The sequence below is a fragment of the Budorcas taxicolor genome, chromosome 2 (genome assembly GCF_023091745.1).
Source record: "Budorcas taxicolor isolate Tak-1 chromosome 2, Takin1.1, whole genome shotgun sequence".
Classification (NCBI taxonomy): Eukaryota; Metazoa; Chordata; class Mammalia; order Artiodactyla; family Bovidae; genus Budorcas; species Budorcas taxicolor.
The window spans coordinates 2,080,106-2,103,096 of record NC_068911.1 but is presented as its reverse complement, the minus strand read 5'-3'; the positions used below and the strand labels follow the sequence as shown (position 1 = coordinate 2,103,096).

At 55.6% G+C, this 22,991-nt stretch overlaps 1 protein-coding gene across 1 annotated transcript; it reads right to left on the bottom strand.

Moving 5' to 3' along the window:
- Positions 1-1,353: 1,353 nt before the first annotated feature.
- On the bottom strand, positions 1,354-18,415 carry EIF3B (eukaryotic translation initiation factor 3 subunit B). The gene is made up of 19 exons (XM_052662641.1): positions 17,995-18,415; positions 14,578-14,770; positions 13,018-13,137; positions 12,664-12,721; positions 12,348-12,476; positions 11,794-11,951; positions 10,971-11,102; positions 10,824-10,890; positions 10,428-10,474; positions 9,126-9,336; positions 7,848-7,920; positions 6,979-7,101; positions 6,062-6,140; positions 5,278-5,416; positions 3,870-3,995; positions 3,258-3,335; positions 2,824-2,932; positions 2,290-2,406; positions 1,354-1,686 (listed from the first exon to the last, which is right to left on the bottom strand). The coding sequence occupies exons 1-18, from the start codon at positions 18,413-18,415 to the stop codon at positions 2,303-2,305; spliced, it is 2,367 nt and encodes a 788-aa protein (XP_052518601.1). The 3' UTR covers positions 1,354-1,686; positions 2,290-2,302.
- Positions 18,416-22,991: the final 4,576 nt, after the last annotated feature.

Below are 22,991 nucleotides of genomic sequence, written 5' to 3'. Positions count from 1 at the left end.
TGGCAGGCCCAGCAGCACGGACCATCTGCTGTCTACGGGCAGGGCTGTGCTGGTACCATCCAGGTCAACACTGGGCTCCGGGACTTCTTGGCCACGTGAACAAGTCCCTCTTAACATCCATGCTCCCCTGCCCCCCTCCCTACCTCCACCCCCCCATGAAGGTCCGGCCTCTGACCCACTGGGAACTTGCTTTAGAGTCCATGTCACTGGGTTCCCCCATGAAGGCAAATCCCTCAACCCTGGCTGCCCCGCAGCACGACAGAGACAAGCACTGAGCGGGCGGCCAGGAGCCCAGAGCCTTCCCGGGGCCCGAGCTACACGCCGAGGACTCTGCCCTACCCCCACCCCACCGGGTGGGTCAGGAGACAGCCCCACGAAGGGCCAGCCCCAGGACGCCCAGTCAGTCCTACAGAAGAGAGAAGGCAAGCACAGTGCGTAAGAAATCTTTATTCACAGACTATGTAAAAGTTACAACTAGCCAGTTTAAAACAGTGAAAAGTTAGTTATTTAAAAGCTCTGTTAAAAATCTGTTAAAATGATAGAACCGTGTGCTTGTCCCTTCCTAGGGCCGTGAAATTAGGACACAGCGAGGCCTGAGGAACAGGATGGGACACAAGAACCACGGTGATTCTCAGGGGGGTGAGGAGCTGGAAGCAGCGGCGCTCGGAGAAAGCACGGGCTCCGGAGAGGAGCCTGCAGCGCCTGGCGCAGGGGGGAGGCCAGGCGGGGGCGGGCGGCCTGCCAGCCTGGGGGTCCCTGGGGTTCCGGTGGGCTAGGGACCACTTCGCGCCAGCCAGCTGAGCCACGGGGCCGACGGCTGCCTGTCCCTGGCCCCCCAGGGTGTCTTAGGTCTGCACACAGTACCGGTCACGGCTGTGAATTCCAGGCTTCACTGCCTTTTAAACTAAACTTCAGGTTCTGGGAGAAAGACAGACGTGGAAGAACTGCCGTTTCACAAGGCACCAAGGACAGCAAGACACTGCAGTGAAAACGGGTGAGTTACATGGATTTGCTCAGTCCCTCCTGGGAGGGGAGAGTTAAACATTCAAACAGGACCACGTGACAACTGACAGTGTAAGTCTTCACACCTGTGTAACTGAGGAAAAGGCTAAAGGGTTCCTTCTCATCAGGTGAACTGGCAAGTGCAGGAAGCGAAACAGGAAGAAGAAACTGTCTGGGCTGAGGCACCACCTCCCAGAGCTCAGCTGAGGAGTGGACCCCGGGGGGCTGGCGGCCCTCGTGCTGGACACGGGCCCAGGGCAGCTGCTACTGCGGCAGACAGAAGAGGCACCCAGGTCACGGCCGCTGTCTATGTTCAAAGAGGAGAGAGACGGCTTTTTCACACACATTTGCTTTATTTCCGCGTTCAGCCTGTTGAGAGAACCTGTCACAACCTGAATAGCGGGGGGCACACTGGTGCCCAAGCGGCTCCCCTGCTGGCGGCCAGGGAGCCTGAGGGGCCCGCGCAGCTGTGCAGGCGCCGTCTGTGGCGTGTGGGGTCCCCGAGGGGCAGCGCCGCCACGCCTCCGCTGCAGCAGACGCCGGGGGCTGAAAGGCACAGCGACGTGTGGAGATGGCGACTTCCAGGCGCGGCCTCGGGCCAGAGCAACAGAGCACAGGCGGAAACTCGGGGCGTGCAGGCTTTCTGCAAAGGGCGAGCTCGGCCCAGCACAGCGCGCGGCGACACTGCAACAGGAGGCACGGCTCACCCTCCACCCTGACGAGGTGCGGCGGCAGGCTGGTCAACGGACAGGCGGCCGCCTGGACGGGGCAGCCTCCCCCCCCCCCCCGTGCCCCCTGCCACGGGGACCACGCAGCCAGACAGCCCTGTGCCCCCACCCCCAGCGGACACAGACGCCAGCTCTGAGAGCAGCGCCCCAGGCCCTGTCTGTCACTGAAGCCTAGTTCAAGCCACAGCTGACAGGATTTTGGAGGCTCTTGACCAGACCACGCGGGGACTGACCAGAGCAGGTGCTGCGGCTGGTGAGGCACCATCTGACAGGCACCCCTGTCTTCTTCCCAAAGCCTCCTTTGGCCCCACTCTTGCCCATGGCCAAACCCTACTGGGTTTTAGAGGAATATCGCTCCCTAAACGTGGAGCTCAAGGCCCAGAGTGCTCGATGCAGAGCTCCAGACACCAGGTCTCATCAGAGTCCTCACAGCTCACAGGCAAGGATGTGGCTAATGGTGGGTCCAGGAAACTGGGCTTCACTCACCACCTTCTCGTGCGCAGAGCAGAGCAGGAAGGAAAACTGAACAGGACGCCACCTGCTCCCCGTCCAGGCTTACCAATGCTCCCGGATCACTCCTGATTGCCAAGGGGAATAATCTCTTCGGTGACGAAGAACTCGATGGTCTCCTCCTCCCAGTCGTCTACGTTGCTGTCCAGCTCGTCGGTGTCCACACCTGAGGGGGTTTGCTGGTCACATGTGGGGCACAAACCCGTGGGAGACGACCCCCCCCCCCCCAACAGGCCAGTGTGAAAACCGCAAGGTCCCCTGCACAGACAGGCCCATGGCCGTGGCCTGCAGGCAGCAGGAAGCTCAGCTCTTGTCAGGAGCCTTCACAGACTCTGTTTACAATCCTTTTAAGAGGACTTCCCTGGGGGTCCAGGGTTAGGGTCCCCGCTGACCACCCGAGCCCAGGGCCATCCCCTGTCAGAGCGCTAGGACCCCACGAGCCACAAGATGCGGCCAAAAAAGGCAGCTTCTTTTAATTTAGGCAACACTTGATGTTTTCCGAAAAACCTGGCAAAAGATCCAAAAGGGGAAAAGTATCTTAACTATATGCTGTAAGAGGTGTGTCTGGGGCTAACACAGTTACCTCCTCGTAACTCTAGCCGCGCATTTTTCTGCTCCATGTAGAGCTCCTGAGCCATTTTCCGGTATTTCCGGAAATCCTCCATCATGGTTCGTCTTCTCTCCACTAACTCCTGTGTGCAGAATTAAGGGGAACTCACAGGATGAGCACTTCCCTCACACCACTGCCTTCACTTTGCTCAACCAAGTGGAAATGAAACACGGTCAGCGGCGCCCAGCCTGACGGACAGGACGATGTAGGGCTCCACCAGAGGCTGCAGGGCGGGGGCGCCGGGCGTTGTCTGCTCGCCCTCAGCTTCCTCTGGCAGCCCCTCCGCCATGCCCTCCCCGTGGACGGATCCAACCCTGGGGTCTGTCCCCCGGCCTGGTGCTGGCCTCTCGGCTGTGAGGGGACAGGACTATCTGGGTGCTTCCCTCATGCCTGGGGACAGGGCTAACCTTTGAGGCTTTGGACTGGCTCAAACGATCCTTCTGTTCAAAGATCTTGGAGTATTTCTTCAGATCCTTTTTAATTTGCTGAAACAAAGACAAGTCCCTCAGGATCCGCACATTCAAAGCTAAGAGGCACAGACATGTTCCTCACGGCTGCAGTGGCAGCGCTCAACAGAGTGCAGCTACCTGAATGCTCAACGTGGTGCTGGCCTCCACGTTTCCCACTGGCAGCCTTCCTTCCCCGGGATTTACACTTGTCCCTCAGAACAGCCCTGATAAACACCACGTGTCCCACCAGTTACGTAAATCCCACGTCTTACAGTCCCACCAGGACTTTCTAGCGGCCCATCCCCTCCATTTCCGCAAACTTCCTACACCCCACCCCTCCGTTTCCGCAAACTTCCTACAACGGTTCTGACGTGGCCTCAGAACCCGAGAATCTGTCTCCTCTGCTGAAACCACCCTCTTCCCTTTGGTTCTCACTGCTCCGCATCTCCTCAAAGGGTTTGCTGTGAGAGCCACACCTCCACTGCCGTCACCCTGACAGTATCAGGAAGGAAAACCTTCTCTTCGTGGCAGTCACTGCCACGTCCCTGCAGCTGATGAGGAAAACCAGACCTTGATCTGATCCTGGCTCAGGAGCGTGGGGGGCCGAGGCCTCCAGAGCAGCTGGCAGAAGCGGTCCTTGCTGTTCTTCTGCAGAAGGCGGCCTTGGAAGGTCCACAGCCAGTAGGCGTTGTCCACCTGGAAGAGAATGGAGCCTCACTAGCTGCCCACTCCACCAGGTGACCCCAGGAGAGACCCTGAATCCTGTCAACAGAACTGGCGAAATTCACCATGACACTCAACAGATGTCTGAGACCCAATCCCTAGCCAGTGTTGTTGGTACTGGGGGGACACGGCGAGCAGGGGAGGACCGTGGAGGACAGGCAGCTAGGAGCGTGCACTTGGCGTGCGCAGCAGCCAGAACGGCGCCGACAGAGCACCCGAGCCGGAGCACAGCCTGCCGGCCACGCCAGCACGGCTCAGCAGACGCCTCTGTACCGAGACCTTCTCGGTGAAGGAAGCGGCGCCCACGCCCCGGCGGACCCCGCTGCAGACCAGCCCTCGGGGGCAGGAAGCAGAGTGGTCAGCGTGCTCAGGGGGTCTGCAGTGTCAGGGCGGGCCTCGGTGAGGTGGCCTCCGGACAGGCCTGGGCACGGTCCACGTGCCCTGACCTGAACACCAGGGCGTCATTCAAGACACTGTTTCCAGCCACATTCGCAAAGCTCTTGCTCCTGAAACTTCATTAAACACAATCACTCTGTCTCAACTGGTAAACGTGTGTGAGCTGGTTCAACTGTGAACACCTCAATCAGTAAAACGCCATTAAATATACAGAAGGATCTTGAGCAAATTTCACCAGCAGTGGAAACGCTGGGCTCGTGAAACAGTGGACTGTGGTTTGTGCAGCACAGACTCCTCAGGCCCCGGCTCTCCCCAGACCCAGAGGAAGCGGCTCCCCGCCCAGGAGAGGGCCAGCGCACACAGCTTCCGCCAGCCCAGGGAGGCCCCAGGCCGAGAAGCCCCCTCCCTGGCAGACTTCACAGCGGTTCCTGCAAGCGCTGAGTCCTGCATCTACCCCAACCAACACACCCTCGGATCTTTCGCTGAAGACAGAGAGGATGATCTTTTCAGGAAATTAGAAACAGAAACGACGTGTTTTCTCACATGCCAATTCGGTCAACAAATCCTGACTGAAGGCTGACAATGTGCCAGCGGTTTCAGATGCTGGGGATGTAGCTCGGGAGAAATGGCCCGTCCTCCTAACGGCTCAAGCCAGCAGGAAGAGAGGACAACGAATGGCTAACAACAGTGAAGGCGTGTCACGCTGTTGAGTGGGGGGCCCATGAGAACACCAGGGAGGGACAGAGGGACCAGGCTGGGGACCCTGGAACGGCCGGAAGCCCCACCACCCAGAACTGCAGTCCTGGGGTGAGGGCGAGGCCCTGAGGCAGAGCAGGCAGGCCGCTCGGGACCCCCGCACCTTGTGGCTCCACCAGGACACGGAGGTGACGACGTAGCGCCCAGTGGGGTCCCACTCCACGTCGGAGGCCATGTAGTGCTCAGCGATGTTCATGACCGTGCAGTCCGAGGTGTCGACGAACGCCAGGGCGCCGTTCATGCTGGGGAGACAGCACGGCTGGTGTCACCGAGAGCCGTGTCTGTGCCACCCTCAGCTCGGGCGAGCAGGCTTGCGCTCGGGAGCCCGCTGTCCCGCCTGATCGTGGACGTGGCAATGCCCACAGGGACACAGATGACGCACAGGGCACACAGGCTCCCAGAGGAGAGGCTGGCAGAGGCTGAGCTGCCAAACCCCAGCGCGAGGCACCCACAGTGAGGCAGGGAGCCCCGCCAGCCCAGAGGAGGCCCCGCACCCCTGTCCAGGCTCTGCAAGGCCTGCTGCGCAGCCAGGTGGGGAGCAAGGGGGTGAACGCCCAGAGGCTCGTGGGCACACCCAGCAGAGGGCAAGACGGGCTCCCAGCCTGACCAAACCCCCTTCCCACACGGATGCGCGGCATTTACACCGGGGGACTGGGCCACCAGGAGGAGGTCCTGCGTTCCGCAGTCCCCGGTGGAAGCCTCTGCAAGGGGCCTGGTCCTGGCCACGTCTGGGCAGCAGGATGGAGACACCGCACGATCCACCCAGGCCGGGACGCCCTTGGGAGCACCTGTCCCCGCACTCGCAGGGAGGCAGCAGAGCAACCTTCGGGGCTGGAGCCGGGGCCACGGTCTCCCCCAGCCCCGCACAGGGCATCAGCGGAACCCACCTCCGCAGGCCAGCCAGCACGACGAACTGCCCCTGGGGGCTCCAGAAGATGGTGTTGGCCTGCTGCTTGTCGAACATCTCTGAAAGGAGAGGATCAGAGGTCAGCGTGCAGCCGAGACAGGGCCACCCCGCGGGTGTGCACACGGGACTCTGTGAGGCGCCGCACCTCGTAGTTTGGGGGCCTGGAGGGATTCTGAAACTGCGGTGCTACGTTAAGTAACGCTACCACTGCACTTGACGGTGCAATCAGACAAAACACCCCACGCAGGCAGTGTCACCATGGGGACCCAACACCAGGGCAAGGAGTCCAGTTTCCCTCAGATTCTCGGAGATACGTTGACCCCAAAAGCCTAGAAATCCATCCTAGTGACTCACTTTTTAACTGAAAGAAGCTAATCCCACCACCTCTCCCAACGCCAACCCGATGCTCACTCCTGAAGGGGTGGGGCCTGGCCCTCATCTCTCTACTCCGGAGGGAGGGGCAGGGTGGGGAGGGGGCAGCGCCGCCCTGATAGGGACGGGCAGGATGGAAAGGGTCCTTAGCAGTTCCAGCACTGCGGTGGTCTGCAGGCTGACCCTGCAAGGGGAGGCAGGGTTGCGGGGTGCCTGGAGAGCAGAGGCACTTGTACGCTTGCTGCATCATAACCCACTTCACAACAGGAGGCCGTGACTCTCCAGCTGCCCAAACGTCCTCTCATGACAAAGGGAAGTAATAATACACTGCTCTGCAACAGCCACATGACGACATCACAGAATGACGATGCCACACACGCCGCTGCTCGGGAGGGCACAGACGGCCCGTCCCGTGCAGCAAACTCCCTCGCCCACCCCCAGCTGCCCACAGGACGCTGTCCAGCCAAGCACTCTCCCAGGAGCAGTAACCAAGCTCTGCCCCTGGGCTCCCACTCAGCCGCTTACTGATGAGCTCAATCTTCCCGTTGCTCTTCACGTGGTAGAAGGAGACTGATATCCGAGGCGCCTCCCCGTGCAGCACAGCAAACTTACTTCCGTTTGGCTCCCAAGCGAAGGCAATGATGGTTTCTAGAGCCAGGAAGAGAGGGCGAGCTCCTTGGTCACAGAACATCATTTTCCGTTCAGGCTGCTCAACAAGAGATGCCCCAGATTCTCAGGTTCATTGAAAGGCCCACAAGCAGCACGGGCACAAAGACAGCACGCTGAGCCCTGCGGAGCCGCCGGGCGTGCCCCACTTTACCCCAGGCTCCTGCCACGGGCGGGCCGGCCTGTGGATGCGCCCCTCACTCTCCGCACGGCACACAGGGGTCATGCCCTCTCCCAGGCAGCACCTTCCCTTCCCTTCCTCCTCTCCCCAGCAAAACAGGATATACTCGCTAAACGTTCCACCTAAAGGCAGAGACAGTGTCTCCAGTTTTTAGGAGTCCAAAAACCAAAATACCGCTACTCAACTGAGAACTTTCATACGTAAGAGGACAAGCTCTTGGCTGCGTTGCTGGGTGTGTGATGGAAACCTGCTCTTCACACTCTCTCCTAAGCGTGAAACCAGGCCCCAGCCTGTGTCCCTCTGCTATGTGAGCAGATCACATGGTGTGAATGAAAACAAAGGGGGCGTCTCTCCACCTGGCAACTGGAAAGGCTAAGGGACTGAAGCTGGGAAGGACAAAGAAACCATGAACCGACGTATGCTTTGTGACACAGACAGACGCCTGGCCTCAGCCAGCCTGCCTGGCTGTGAACTCGCAGGGAAGCGCTATGAGTAGGCGTGACAGCTCGACGGCCACTCAACCTCAGGACAGGACGGAGGCACTTGCCTTTCATCTCGACCACGTCAACAGGCACCTGCTTTTCTCTCATTCGGAAAATTTCAAAATTTGTGACAACACCCTGTTTAAAAGAAAAAAGAAGGGGTGACATTCTGAAAACCAAGCATGAGGAAGACTCAAAGGACAACTTACGAAGTTAATGAAAGAGTAAACGTATACGCCTGTTAGAGACGTGAAAATTGGCAGTGACTGAAGTGGTGAGACAAGAGCTCTCGAACGCTGATGAAGGCGGAGACGGGTACAACGTCCGGAGAAGAAGTGGTCCCTCGGCCCCAGCCCAGACCCTAGACCTGCCCTAAGGTCACCTCCAGCAGACGGGCCCAAGGATCCATATTGTGACTTCTCTGCAAACCTTCTGTAGTATCCCAAAGGCCCACCAACTGGGACTGATCCAACTATTATTTCAAAACTGGAACAGCTATGTTCATGTAAAAAGCTGCATTATCCGTGATAGCCAAAAGGTGGAAACAGCCCACATGCCTACCAAAGGATAAACGGGCAAACATGATATAACACAGTAAACAGGCTCAGCCACGGAAACGACAAGGGACGAGCTCAGGGCGCCACCTGGATGGGCCTGCACCCCGCGCTCAGGGGAGGAGGCCAGACATGGAAGGCTGCAGAGTGTGACTCCACTCGTGAGAAACGTCCAGAACAGGGGCGCCCAGAGACAGGGGCGGGCGAGCAGGCGACAGGGTGTCAGGAGCCCGTGATGGCTGGCGCGGGGGGAGTTTCTTCTGGGGGAGATGGAAACGCTCTAGAGTTAAGACAGTGGTGGCTGCTGCACGGCTACGTGACCACACACCTCAGAAACTTGCTGTGAAAGCAAGATTTCCATTAGAAGGAAAAAAACCATGCGTTTGTGTACAAACAAATGTTAAATGAGGCAAACAAACAAACAGTCTGGAAGCAGGCCTGTGTTAAGCATGCTACTCTGCGTTTCAAAAGAAAAACCTGAAGAAAACAAAGCACTGTTTTAACACCTGCAGAGAAGGAAGGCGGGTGCCTGGAGGCTCCCCGGTGTTCTCTCGTGAGCTCTGACCTGTGCCAACTAAGCGGCGCGTTACCCACTCAGTCTATAGGAAAGACTGCACTCCGGCGCCGGAATAGGGTCACAGTGCTAGCCATGACGCCACAGCTAACTTTTGGTGCCACGTGGGCCTGAAAAAAGTCTTAAGTTTGAAACAAAAAAATTCATGAACACCGCCCCACCCCCCCCAAACTGAGCTGCAGAGGGAAGAGCCCCGCCCGCTGGCGCCCACTTACCTGGGTGCCTTTTGGAGTCCTGTCTACTTTCACACACAAGTAGTCCCCGTTCTTCTGCCAATGCAGCTTGCAGTCCACAACGTTGAAGAGGTTCCTGACTCTGATCTCTTGTCTGGTGGGCAGTTGCATCAGGGTTACCCTGGCTGGAATATCTTTATCTTCAGGCACCCAAAAGGCTATTATGTTACCACCGGGGGACCAAGAAAAATCTCTGCAGAAGAAGAAAATAAAACGTTTACCAGGACCGGCTGAGCCACGATGAGGAGGCACAGGAGTGAAAGAGCTCACTCCCTGTGCAAAGCAGGGCGCTGGCACGTTCACCTCCCGGAATGGCAGTGGCAACGGCACCCTGAGGGCCCACCCCCGAGGCCTACCCTGGACGTCCTGGGCAGCCTGCTCTGTCCCCAGGACAACGGGGGCTTTGCCAGACTCACTGTGCCAGTGAGGAGTGAGGTACTGATACCACCACCCACCAGCATGGGTGGGGTCACATGGGTGGTGGGTCAAGCCCCAGGCTCTGAAACCGCACTGACACTCTAAACCACAAGGCAAGTAAAAGAAACTTTCGGTTGATGAACCAGCTATGTGATTTCTGAACATTCATTAAGAGGTCAAAGGGAGAAAACTCCAGATTAAGAAATGTACGAGAAGGAAGTAGGGGCAATTCTCTTTACTGCAAAAATTTAAAAGTTGTGTTCACAAACAATTCACGAGTTCCTGTCCAGATCTTCACTTTTGCTTTTACTGCGAATTAACGCCCAGTTTTAATTATAAGCCGTAATTCTGCCCAATATATAAATATAATAGAGCAGGAAGAAACGTGCGCATCCCCGGCGCTGCTAGGACTTCTCACCGCCCCGAGATTTCAAGCAGATAAAGACGTGCCTACTCTGACAGATCAAACCAGCCACAGCTCAGAGGCCAAGCAAGCCCACGGCACAGACCATCAGACTGACATGGAGACCCCCGACAAAGAAGAGACTCCTCTTCCTCAAACACTGTGCCCCTGAGTGTCTGGTCCCCAGGCGGGAACAGGAAAAGGAGCAGCCCTCGAGACGCCCCTACGAGCAGGAGCAGGGAATGCTGACATGGCCGCCAACGAGCAGCCCGCGGCGGCAGGCACGAGCCCGCGGTGACACCGCCGTGCCTAGTGACTGGCACAAGCCCGCGGTGACAGCCCCGTGCCCAGTGACAGCCCCGTGCCCCGTGACTGGCGCCAGCGTTCTCTCCCAGGGTACAGGAGCCGAGTGCTAAAGCGGGCAGTCGAGCCCGCCGCTGCCCCCCGCGCTGCGGGCCACTCACTTTATGCCGGAGATCTTCAAGCTCTTCTTGTCCAAGAGGCCCATCGACTGCGGGAGAAACAAGGGCAGCGGCGTCAGCCAGCCCACTGCCTCAGCAGCACGTGCAGTTCTCCATGGCATGAGCTCGCTGGGGGAGCAGTGTCGGCACGGGGCAACAGACCAACTGGGCACCGGTCACCCAGAGCAGTAAGACACCCTCCCAGGGCCCGTTCCAACCACTCCCTCCCCAGCTGCCCGTGGCAGCAAAGACCCGATCCAGGGCCCGAGAACCTGCAAGGCCCAGAGACCAGAGGCCACCCTCTCTCCTCTCGGCCACCCCTCAAGCTAAGGAAAGCTCTGCGCCTGCGACAGCTCCCGGCAGGGCAGCTCAGCTCAGGCAATCAAATCAGCCACTTACAGGAGTTTCATAGATGCTCAGGGTATCGAGTGTCATTCTGGCAAAAAATTTACCATCGTGGCTCCACCTGAGGAGAGAAAAAGAAGTGCCAAGCTGGTCGATGAAGAGGGGGCACAGAGGCCACCGTGGCTAGCCGGGTCCACTCACTTAAAGATAGGCCAGTGGGCTGAGCTCTCACAGTGGAAGCCTCTCTTCTTCTGCCCGGTGAGGATGTCCCAGATGATGATGGCCTGAGGGTCATCCTGAGTGTCCATCAGGGGGCTGAAGGTCACCAGGTACCTGCAGCAGAGGACGCAGCGTCACCCCTGCACCCCGCCTCCTCTCCTGTGAGGGTGCGGCGAGGACCAGCCGTGGCGGGAGTGACGGGCTTCTGCTCCCGAACGTGACTCCAGGCACGAGGGAGGGAGACTCCTGGGACAAGCAGTCAAGAGTCGTGCAGCCAGCACCTTCTCCAGCCCTCCAGGCGCCCCCAAAATGCCATCCCATCCAGAGAGCCCACTCTAAGTACAGAGCAGAACCACCGTGGCACACACCGCTCAGTCCTGCCTGGCACCACGGCGTACTCCGAGGGTCACCTTACAACGTTTCACTGATAAAATCAGGACAAGGAAAGACCTAGCGGGCTCCCAACACAAGCCGCGGCATGCGCTAGCAGAAGGCCTGGTGTGGCATGCTCACACTTTCTTTTCCCTGGACTGGTCAGGTAAACAGCTGGGCCCCGCAGTGGACACCAACGGCAGCGGGCGCTCAGGACCTTGTCAGATGACGGGCGTTTACGCATACGTGTGGAGGGAGGAGGTGATAAAGCAAAGGCAGCCAAACATAACCCATCACGGAAAAGAGCACACGGGAATCCTCTGTGCTCTCTGACGATGATTCTACTTTAAAGCGGGAACTACTGCTAAATGAAGCTTTAGAAAGTCCTCTAGAGGGCTGGCAGCACTCCATCTGCCATTCTGTAACAGCTTACCTTTCACAAGGTGAGAAATCGATGAGCTGAACCCCTTGGTGGCTGAATCTCTGAATCTGTTTGAATTTCTCTCCCCCCCACAGAGCAATGCCTCGCTGGTGAAAGGTGGCCAGGTAGGTGCCCTTAGGAGACCAACGCACGTATGTCTCTGTCCATCGCTGTGGAAAAAGCCAGCACCAGTGTCAACGCAACAAAAGAGCCAAACACAAAGGCTCGGAAGTCTATGATGAATTCAGTTCCCAAACTTTTAACTAAAAATACGTGAAGCCTACTCACTTCTTAGGACTTGTTTCAAAGCTAGAAGAATAAAAGCTGCTGTCAAGATGGGTAACCTCAAAGCATGTGACACTTCACCCGCTCTGGTACAAGCTCCACTTTCTCCTTCCGGCCATGCCATGTGGCCTGTGGGATCTCAGTTCCCTAATCAGAAATCAAGCCCAGGCCCACGGCACTGAAAGTGCAGAGTCCTAACCGCTGGATTGCCAGGGGCCCCACCACCCCTTCTTTGTTAAGGAAACCCAGCAATGAGTCCCTGCCCGGCAGCAAATACCCACCGCTCTCTCCTCGATGGAGACTGGGTCCTTCACATCATTCCAGAATATGGAAGTGCGGTCCCCGCTCTCGAAGATCACACTGTACTGATCTCTGCACTCAGCCTCTTCAAGCCAGTAGCGCAGGTTTCCCTGAAGGAGCCAAGCACAAGGGATGGAGGACATTTCCTTAATTTTGGCCAAAGAAAACTTGTATTCCTAAGTGTCGCACTTAGCAATATGACGAGTTCACTCAGCACCATGGATTCCTAAGGAGTCACCACTCAAGGCAAGAGGCTAGCCATTTCTTCTAGTTACATAGAGATTTTATGCAACATACCAGGTCTTTGAAAGGTTGTTTCTCTGGAATATCCCATTCATCACTGATGGTCATGTACCTGGAAGATCAGTGACACAACAGATGACCACAAGGGTGAGTGGTCCTCGGCCAGACAGTACTGCACCCCTCCCGCAAAGGGAAAGGACAGGCTTTGCTTGGTCATTATTGGTGAGGGGGTGCTGGGCGGGGGAGGGGAGCACCTGGCCGGGGATATGAAAGGACCCTGCACTGTCTGACGGGAGAGTGCAGCCTCCTGAAAGACCACTAAGTACCCCCGGCCCCCTGGGGCAGAAAGGCCTGGCCACGCAGGCTCAGGAAGACGTTCAGGTTCTCCTGGGCCGAGTCAGAGCTCACTTGTCAAAATCGGTGAAGAGGTTGACCCTGAACGTGTGCTGCTTGTCGAGCTTGTAGCCATCAGCATTCTTCACAGCGTCCAACGCGTGGGCGGGGGATGCGTATTCCAGGAAAATATACCTGAATCAAGGGAGAGGGTAACTCACAAGCATGCAGACCCGAAGAGCAAGCAGGTCATGCTCCACACACCCAGGCCCCGCAGAGCTCGTACACCCCACGAGCATCCACGACCCGTTTGCTTGCCACGTCCCGAAAGCAGTCAGGCCCCTAGCAGAGCAGCTCTAACACGAACAGAATCCCAACACAAGGTCCAGTGTCTCTAACATGAACCAAGATGCTCACTGCCCTCACCATGGTGCCCTTTTTAAGGATGTACATGGTCATCAAAACTTATGAAACTGTATACTTCAAAACTCTGACTTGACTGTCAAGTATCTCTCAACAAAGCTATTTATAAAAAACAGGAATAGTCTGATACCGTGTATTACAGGGAAAATCACAAAAGCTCTCAGAGAATGTTTCATTTTAATACAAATCACACATGCAACTGCTCCGGAAAAAGCCACCCTCCCACCTTTCCGAAGCAGGAAATGTAAGAAGCGCTGCCTGTGTCCTCCTGCCTTTCAGAGGCAGCAAATGTAAGAAGCGCTACCTGTGTGTGATCAGTTTCCCAAGAAGCTAAAACTATTCTAGGCAGTTTCTAAAATCTGAAATTAAAAAATGAAGTTTATACCACTTTCTCATTCCTGTCTCATAAAAGATGACTTCGCCCATACTCAGAGGCTGATGTTTTTACGAAATTTTAACGGAGAAAGTCTGACAAGTGTGTGGAGCAACCAACAGAACCCTGGTTGCTGCCGGCTGAGAACAAGCCAGGAATGACCGCTCGGGCTCCACCGGGACTTGCCCAGAGGCGCTGCCGGCGCGCACTCTCTCCTGTACTCAGGAGAGGACAGGCGCAGGACTGTCCCAGCCGCTGCTCCCAACAGTCAATCGACAGGAAGACAGACAAACTGCCCCATGACAGAGCACCACAGCATTTACACAGAAGCAATCAGAATTACATTACCAACACAGAAAGCCTGATATTGAATTTAAAAAGCAGACTGCCGGACACATACCTCACACCATCGCTTTTAAGAGACACAATATTTTAGGTGACAGCATAAAAAAGTTACTAACTGAACAATGACAAAATGCTTTCTTCTAGACTCTAAGAAATACCCCCATTTCAGATGTTAAAATGTGGGAGAAAAGCATACTTTAGAATCAAAATACCGTACGTCAGATTTTCCTGAAGCCCTGCCAACCTCCAGATTTGCCTATGATCTACCTCTGATCAATCACTGCTGAAGGAGAGAAGAGCCCAAGCTCTCATGTCCCAGCAGCTCAGCAGCCGACTCACAAAACCCAACTCAGAACCAGACGCCCAGGTCTCCCCCCAGCCCTGCCCCGTTGATGGTCCCTGCCCCGAGGCTCCCACAGCACACCATCGCCTTCACGGTGTCAGCTGCCAAGAAAAAAACAAACCACACGTCCCTGTTGGAGGACATCACTCACCCTTTTGTCCTTCCGTCCTCCTCTGGATAGAAATCGTTTGTGATTTTCCCAAACTTGGAGAAGATCTTATGGATGACGTTTTTGAGTTTCTCCAGGCGGTCGGGCCCCACCTGAGGCACATTGTCGACCACAATCACCGAATCAATTCCATCTGCTTCCTGTGGCCGGTCTTTGAGCACGTCCCCCAGTAACTCTGCAGGAGGGAAAGGTGTGCTGAGTTTACTTTCTCTGACCAAGTTAATGCACCAGGTTAGCACACTAAACACATTTCCAAAAAGTAAAAAATGAATAATTAACCTGAATGCTTTTGCTCTGAACGTTAAAATATCACAGCCCTGGCTTGACCAAAAATTTAAACTTGAAATAACTGGGAGAACTGTAACTCTTTACATACCCCCTAACAGTCAAGATATGTCAATAATTGACAATATTAAATGAATTTTTTAAAAAATTTTAAAAACTTTCCCCTCTATCCCCAAATGAATTTTTAAAAAAGAGCCTTTAATAGTGAAGAAGCAAAGAGGATGGACTTCTACCAGAAAAAAAACAAAACCAAGTGAGCTGAGGAACGCTTGTGGTGAGCCTTCTCCGACCCACCTGTCACAGACTCATCACCCAAGGTTCTGTACGAAAAGCAGCCTTGTTAAAAGACCACGTGGGACGGTGACTGGCAGTTAGACCAGGCGACTGGAGGCTACAGGGCCCATGAAAGCGCGCGAGGGATGAGGCCTGTAGGTCGGGTGCCTCCAGCTGGACAGAATACCCGGCAGTATTACCACTGGGAGACACCAGCCATTCAGATGTTAGACTGTAAACGCTTAGAACAGTGCTCGGAACGTAGCAAGAAACGTTAACTGGTATTTTCATAACTTCATGCAAAAGCTCAAAGTGCATTCTGTTCACATCACAGAACAGAAATTAAAATCACAGAACCCAAATCTTAAGTGCTCTCAGTAACACAGACCTTCCTTGACTTATGATGGGGTTACTTCCCAATAAACTCATTTTTGAACCATTGTAATTCAAACCATCACAATTTCAGGACTGTCTGTACAGGCAAAATGAATGTCCAAGGTAAATTTTTAAACAACAGCTGAAGAACAAAGGCTTATTATCTGTGTATCTGTGTGTTCTAGAACCTAATTATGACTAGTTTTTAAGTATTTCAACATGTTATAAAGGACATGTCAGAAAATATTCTTTGCTGTATTTTATTTTCAAAAGTTGAGGTGAATTCCCTCCACTTTAGTGGTTGAAATTTTCAATAATAAAAAGTCTTTTAAAAAGGGTAATTTCCAAAGGCAAGTCCTGTTATAAACTACCTCTAATGAATTCCAACACCTTTACGAATGATACTGGAAATGTTACCTTAGATAAAAGAACTGCCACTTAAATTTCAATGAAGCTAAAATCATGACCAAACAAAGAGGAAACAGAGAAAGAGGCAGATTAGGGCATCTTCCCTACAGAGCCCGGAGTCAGCTGCTTGGGTTACTGTTAAAGCTGACTTACCAAACTACTATATCGCCTGTTAAGCCTGATCTGAATTTACAAGGTTTACAGTAAGAAGCTGAGCTTTTATACAAGCCGTGGACTCCTTCCCACAACTTTGAAGGGTCTAGCTTTACAAGAACCCGCCCATACACAGTAGGGGAATGAGCATAGTCACCACATGAAAACATTTCCTTCTCATCACGGCCCACGCATCTGGCTACTCTTGGCTCATGGATTTCCAATCTGACTCCAGGAGAAATACAAGAAATGCAAGTCTCAAGACTTAAGTAGCGAAGACATTTGGTCAAAATCTTCACCACACGTTTGCTTGGTTGAGCATCAAGGAGCAAGAACGCCGTGTTTAAGATGCAACTGTGTGACACAGGTCGCCTGTGTCAGGGAGGGAGGGGCAGACAGAGGCGCTGGAGCTATGGAGTGTGCGAGAGGGCTCGTCAGGAGGCCCAGTCCATTTTCACAAGAACCAGTACCTTGAGCATCACTCTCTGACCCTATAGGACGGTTCTCATGAAACACAAAACACATGAGCTCCTGACTACAACCACTGGCCTCGAGAAGACAGACGGCTCGCTCAATTTTAGTTCCTTAGGACCAGGAGCCTCACAGGTCCCTCTGAAGAAATATCAGCATCGCAAGCACTTCTGAGGCCCTGCCAGCAGTCACCTGGCCTGGCTGGCCCCTGCTTACGCCAGCATCCTGTCACACCGTGCAGAAACCCTGCGTGAATCAGGTGTGTTCAAATAATACTTAAAAAAAGTGAACACTGAAGGACTCAAAATGAGCTTAAAAACCACAACTTAGATTTTAAAATATAAGAAAAACTGGTGCAGTGAAAAAGAACAGTGGTCTAAGCTGGGGGGACTGGGGATGGCCTACCAAGCAACACTGCCTATGGATTTCCAGCAAGCGACTCCCCAGGAAACACATTCTCTTAGAGGTGAATGGGTGAGGGGCTTTGACTGGGTCAGCGGCTCCCAAGTCCTCACGAGCAGGAAAAGTGCAGCCTTTCCTGCTTTTCATGCTGAAGTGTCTTGTGTCTCATGAAACAAAGTATAAGACAATGCTGACAATAACCTTTAAGATTCTGTTTCAAGGAAGTCACTACGTGGCATATCCCAAACCTGTACAGAGCCGTGCATCAGCTACAACTCAATAAAACTGGAAGGAAAAAAAGGCATTTGATAAAGAATCTTAAAATACACTATGTTTCAAAGTCAAACAACTCTATGTTCTCTAAACTTTCTCATGTGAAATTCTTTATGATTCTGACTCAATCTCAGTGATCAGGCACACTCCCCTGCCAATCTACCTCTACGTGGTAACATCTTATGTTTCTGGTGTTTCATCGGCTATTCCAATGGTGTTTTACTCATTATTCCCATTTTAATAACGTGGCCAATATGCAGAGGAATCCATTGATGTGCTCCCAGCCTGAAGAGTTACAACGGCTTAAAAACAACGCAAAAACAAAAACAAATGAGAAGTCTGACCACTCCGCTCTGCCCACTCCCAAGACAGCGTCCGTCCACCCCTACGGACACGGCACCGAAGTCAGTTGCAGGCCTCTGACAGGCAGGCCTGGCGGGTCACGCGGGGCAGCCGGACCTCAGAGGAAGGGCTGTCACCCGGGACCGTGCAGCACGTGGAGCTCCTGCCTGGCCGGGCCCCACGGACCACACCCCTGCACACTCGGCCACGGCTCCCGCGGGCCCGCCGCCGGCCCTCGCCGCCCTCCGAACTCCCGGCTGCAGGGCCAGTGCCTGGCTCGCCAGCTCGTCTCCCTCTGCTCCCCTCCTTCTTTCGGAGAAAAGACGGCGGTCCAGGCGCTCACGGAAGCCTTCCCCCGGTGCGGGGACTCTGGCGGGGGACCGGGAACCTCGGTGCGGCGCGGCCCCGCCGCCTCACCTTCCTCGCTCACGTCGTCCACGAAGTCCTCGGGGTCGCTGAAGGAGGGCTCGGCCGCGCCGCCGTCCTCCGCCGCGCCGTCCGGCTCCCCGCCCGCCCCCTCGGACCCGGCCTCGGCCGCCGCGTCCTGCGCCTGCTCCGCCGGGGCCTCGCCGGCCAGCGGGGCAGAGGACTCCTCGGGCGGCGGCGGGGTGGCGCCGGGGGTCGCGTCGGCCCTCTCGTCCCCGTCGGCCGCGGGCTCGGCCGGCCGCTCAGGCCCGGGCGCGGCCTCCGCCTCCGCGTCCTCGCCGCCCGCCGCCTCCTGCACGCCGGGCCGCGCCACCTCCGCCCCCGGCGACGGCTCGGCGGCCGGCTGCCCCGGCCCCGGCTCGGCGCGCTGCTCGGCCGCCTCGGGCGCCGCCGCGGTCTCCGCGTCCTGCATGGCCCCGCGCGGCCGCCTCGCCCGCTCCCGCCGCGCTTCCGGCTCTCCCAGGCCGCACCGCGCGCCTACCGCCCGGCCACGTGCGCGCGGCGGGGCCGCCCACGGGCGCGGGGGGGGGGGCGCGCGCGCCCCGACGCCGTCCCGCGCGCCCGGGCGGGCTCACGGGGCGGGGCTGTGGCCGCCGGGGCTGGCGACGGCGCCCGCGCCGCGAGCGCCGGGCCCAGGCTGAGCCGCGGCCCTGTCTCGCTCAGCCCGCCGGCGGCTTGAGAACCAGGCTGCCCCACCCCAGGCGGCGGATGGTTCCGCCCAACGTGGCGGCGCCGCGGCCTCCTCCCGTCAGGCCGTGCGGCGGGGAGAGGCCACCTGCGAAGCCGCAGGGAGGCGGCAGGCGGCCGCCCGGCGCGCGGGGCGCCGAAGGCCCCTCCGCTTCCACGCTGGCGCCGGCCGGAAGGCTGGCACAGACTCCTTCGGGTGGGATTTGTTGGCCTTTCACCGAACAGTTCAACTTAGGTTACCAAGACCCACCTCTACACGCCGGCTTTTAGACTCGTCTACTGACTGGGCCAAAGAATGGGCGCTTCCAAAACACAGAGGGACCACCTGGCGAGCCAGGGAAGGCCCGGGCTGCCACAGGTTCGACCGCCCGGCGCAACACAGAAATGAATGAGCGCTGCTCTGGTCCCTCACACCCACGTGCACCGCGGCGGCTGTAATTCCGCCTTTCCCCATTCTGATGGTCACCATGGTTGGACCCGCGCGCGCCTCCGCCCCCTGACGCGCGCGAGCGCGGCCACGGGGCGGGGCGGGGCCAGGCGCTGGGGGCGGGGCCAGGCGCTGGGGGCGGGGCCAGGCGCTGGGGGCGGGGCCAGGCGCTGGGGGCGGGGCCAGGCGCTGGGGGCGGGGCCGTGTGGGCGGGGCCGCCGCGGGCGGGTTAGAGGGCGGGGCCTGCGCGGCCGGGTGCTGAGGTGCCTGAGGCGCAGCGGCGCGGAGACCCTGGCAGGTGTACCGCGTTTGCATCTCTGTCTTTTGGATTTTGCGGAGCACGCGGGCCACCGCTCAGTGTAAATGTGTTAGTTCTTAAAAAGAAGGCGGTGCTGCGGCGGCAGGCGGGACGGGAGTTTAGGACAGTTTGGGAAGACGGATCGGGTGCCGGCTGCCGACAGGGTGCACGCGCTTCGTGCCTCGGAACTCTGCTCTGAAAAATGGATAACACTGTGAACGGAGTGCTGGGTGTATGTCACCTCAGCTGACAGGAAAAGAGAAAAGAACCAGGGCTCTCAGGCTGCCTACGTGTGAGTTCCGATGCTCCGCCTTTCAGCTTTTGTAGCTGCGGGCAGGCCCCACGGCCTCTCTGCCTCGGTCTCCGCACCTGTGAAATGAGGTGCGTGCTCCAGGGGCGGGCTTCGGAAGGGAAACTCACTTTTCCTGGCCGTCAGAATTACCCTCCTGTTTTCTGGTTTCTTCCGCAGTTTCCACAGGCTGCCGGGCTCTGCCCACGCGTTTCTTCTAGAAGGTGCTCTTGGTGACACAGCAGTGAGTAATAAGTGAATGTGTGTGCGCTCAGTCGTGTCCGACTCTTTGTGACCCCATGGGCTGTAGCGCGCCAGGCTCCTCTGTCCGTGCGATTTTTCGGGCCAGAATACTGGAGTGGGTTGCCATTTCCTCCTCCAGGGGATCTACCCGACCCAGAGCTGGAACCCTCCTCTCTTGCATCTCCTGCATTGGCAGGTGGATTCTTTACCACTGAGCCACCTGGGAAGCCCCTTAATAAGTGGATATTCACAGAAAGCTTGAAAACAGCTGACCTTAGCTGGGCAGCTACATGTTTCTTAGGGAAGACTTTTCCGGTGTGCAGGTATTGTAAATATTAGCCGCTCGTTACTATTTCCCAGGGGAAGGACTCCTATCTTATTCTGCAGGTAGAATTATGAATGTGCTCATGATGCCAAAAAAAAAAAAAGTGTATTTTCAAAGTACGTGCCGCAGTGTTCTAGCAAGAAAAGCAGCAAGACCATCCACGGTTCCTCCACCCTCCAGAGTTTGAGGAGTGCTGAGGGGCAAGTTCAGAGTATATCAGGGCCAGAGTGGGAGGCGCTCTGTGTGGGGGGTTCAGCAGGGAGGAGGCTGCCCAGTGTTAAGACTCGATGCTTCCACTACTGGGTGTGTGGGTTGGATCCCTGGTTGGGGAACTGAGTCCTACATGCCATGAAGTGCAGCCAGAAAGTTTCTAGAAGGAGGAGCCAAACCCTGCCCTCCTCACGTGTGGATGCCCCTGATCGCTCACTTCCAACCAACGCGTGGTGCCAGAAGTGATGCCATGTGACTTCCAAGTGTGGGTCCTAAAAATGATAAGCTTCCACCTGGCTCTCTCTCTTGGGCCGCTGGGTCTGAAGGAAGCTAGCCACCTTTCCCCGAGGACACCCAAGCAGCCCATGGAGGAGCCGGCTCTGAGGAGGCCCCCCGTGTGGAGGAGCTTCAATCCCTGGCCAATCAGCACCCGGCTCCCAGACCCCTGAGATGGAGACGGCCCTCCGTCCCCAGTCCAGCCTCGTTGGCTGCAGCCCAAGCCCAGCTCTTGAGAGAGGCCTCAGGAGACGCCAAACCTGCCAGCACCTTGATCTTGGACGTCCAGCCTCCAGAACAGTGAGAAATAAATGTGTTGTTTTAAGCCTTCCGGGCTGTGGCATTTTGTTATGGCAGCCTGCACTGACTAATGCATTAGGTAAATATGTGAAATACATAGAAACAAGCCTAGAAGGATACATGTTCAGCTGAAAAGGGATTGATGAAACAGTGGCAGTGGTGGCGCTGGTCACAGAAAAGTGCTGATTGTGACATCTAGGTGGCAGGCGTGCAACTGTTCACTGGAAAATTCTCTCAACATATCTGTATGTCGGAAAATTTTTATAATAAGTTGTTGGGAAGGAGTCGGGAGGACTTCAAGAGGCCCCCTGCTGGAATAGTTGGAGCCTCAAAAGGAATAAAAAGCTGTATATGTTTGACATGTTTAAGTTCATTTGTTCGTAATGCCGTGTTTTAAAAATCCTGTTGCTCACAGGTGAACATTGCTGGGGCATTGCCTCATTCTGAAAATAGATAAAAGACTGAAGCAATACAGTTAATCTTGCCTTTTTAATTTTATCTTTATATTTCAAGGTAACCAAACTGTTGATGAGGGAAAGCTCTTATTTATAAAATAATTCTAGCCAATACATGCAGACGGTTCAGTAACATTAAATAAGCAACAGTTTGCAAACCTTATGAAATAACCATCCAAGGAGTGGTCCTGAAACAGCGGTGAGAGGTCGGTGGAGAGCTGTGGGTCGGAGGGGCCAGGATGACAGCATCTGAATTTAACGCCGTGATTTTCCCTCTAAGCGCTACTTTAGTTACATCCCACAAATTATAATATGTTGTGTTCTCTGTTGAAAATGTTTCCTAATTTCCATTATGATTTCTTCTCAGATCTGTAGTTTGTTTGGAGATGTGGTCTTAGGATGCACCTATTTGAGGATTTTTCGGATATGTCTCCAAATCTGGCTTCTGGTTTAATTGTGTTGTGAGCAGAGAATGGACTTTGCTTCTTGGCTTTTATGTTGGCCATGCTGCTTGTGTGATCTAAGCTTCCCGACCGGAGATCAGACTCGGGCCCTCTGCGGGGAGAGCACGGAGTCCTCACCAGGGAATTCCCCAGGGAACATACTTTGTATGGTTTCAGTGCTTCTGAAACTGTGTTGAGATCTGTGGCCAAGAATGTGGGCTCCCTCGGTGCACGTTCCCTGAATGCCGCTGGGGATGAGTGTTCAGGAAGCATCACCGAGATCCAGGGGGTCCCGGGCATTGCTCCAATCTTTGAAAACGTTTCTGATTTTCTGTCCCTGTGTGCTCTCAGTTGCTGAGAGGCACATGTTGGTAGCTTCGAGCTCTAACAATGGATTTGTCTCTCTGTTTTATCGCTTCTTTCGTGTACCCTGAAGTTCCGTATCATGTACACGTCCGTGTAGGGCTGCTTTGTCTTCTTGATGAGTTGGTCACCTTGCCATTTTAGATACTTCTTTTTATTCCTGATAATATCCCCTGGTCTCCAGTTTACTTTCTCTGGTACTAATATAGCAAACTTCCAGCTTTCTTCTTTTTCCTCCTATAAGATTGTATTTATTTAGTTTTGGCTGTGCTGTGTCTTTGTTGCTTTGTTGTTTGGGGTGAGAAGGAATAAGGATATAAGCCTAGAGGGGGGCGGGGGTGTGTGGGCCAAGTGTGTTTTGAGGGGGCAGGGTGGCAACCAACTGTATACGCTGTGTTCCTGGTCAGCAGAGCGAGGACGGCCACTACGTAACCAACTGTATACGCCGTGTTCCTGGTCAGCAGAGCGAGGACGGCCACCACGTAACCAACTGTATACACCGTGTTTCTGGTCAGCAGAGCGAGGACAGCCACCACGTAACCAACTGTATACGCTGTGTTTCTGGTCAGCAGAGCGAGGACGGCCACCACGCATCCACCTTTGGTTCACCACCATGGCAGCAGAGCAGCCCCAGCTTGGGCCTAGAGGCTTATCTCAACATATCAGAACCTA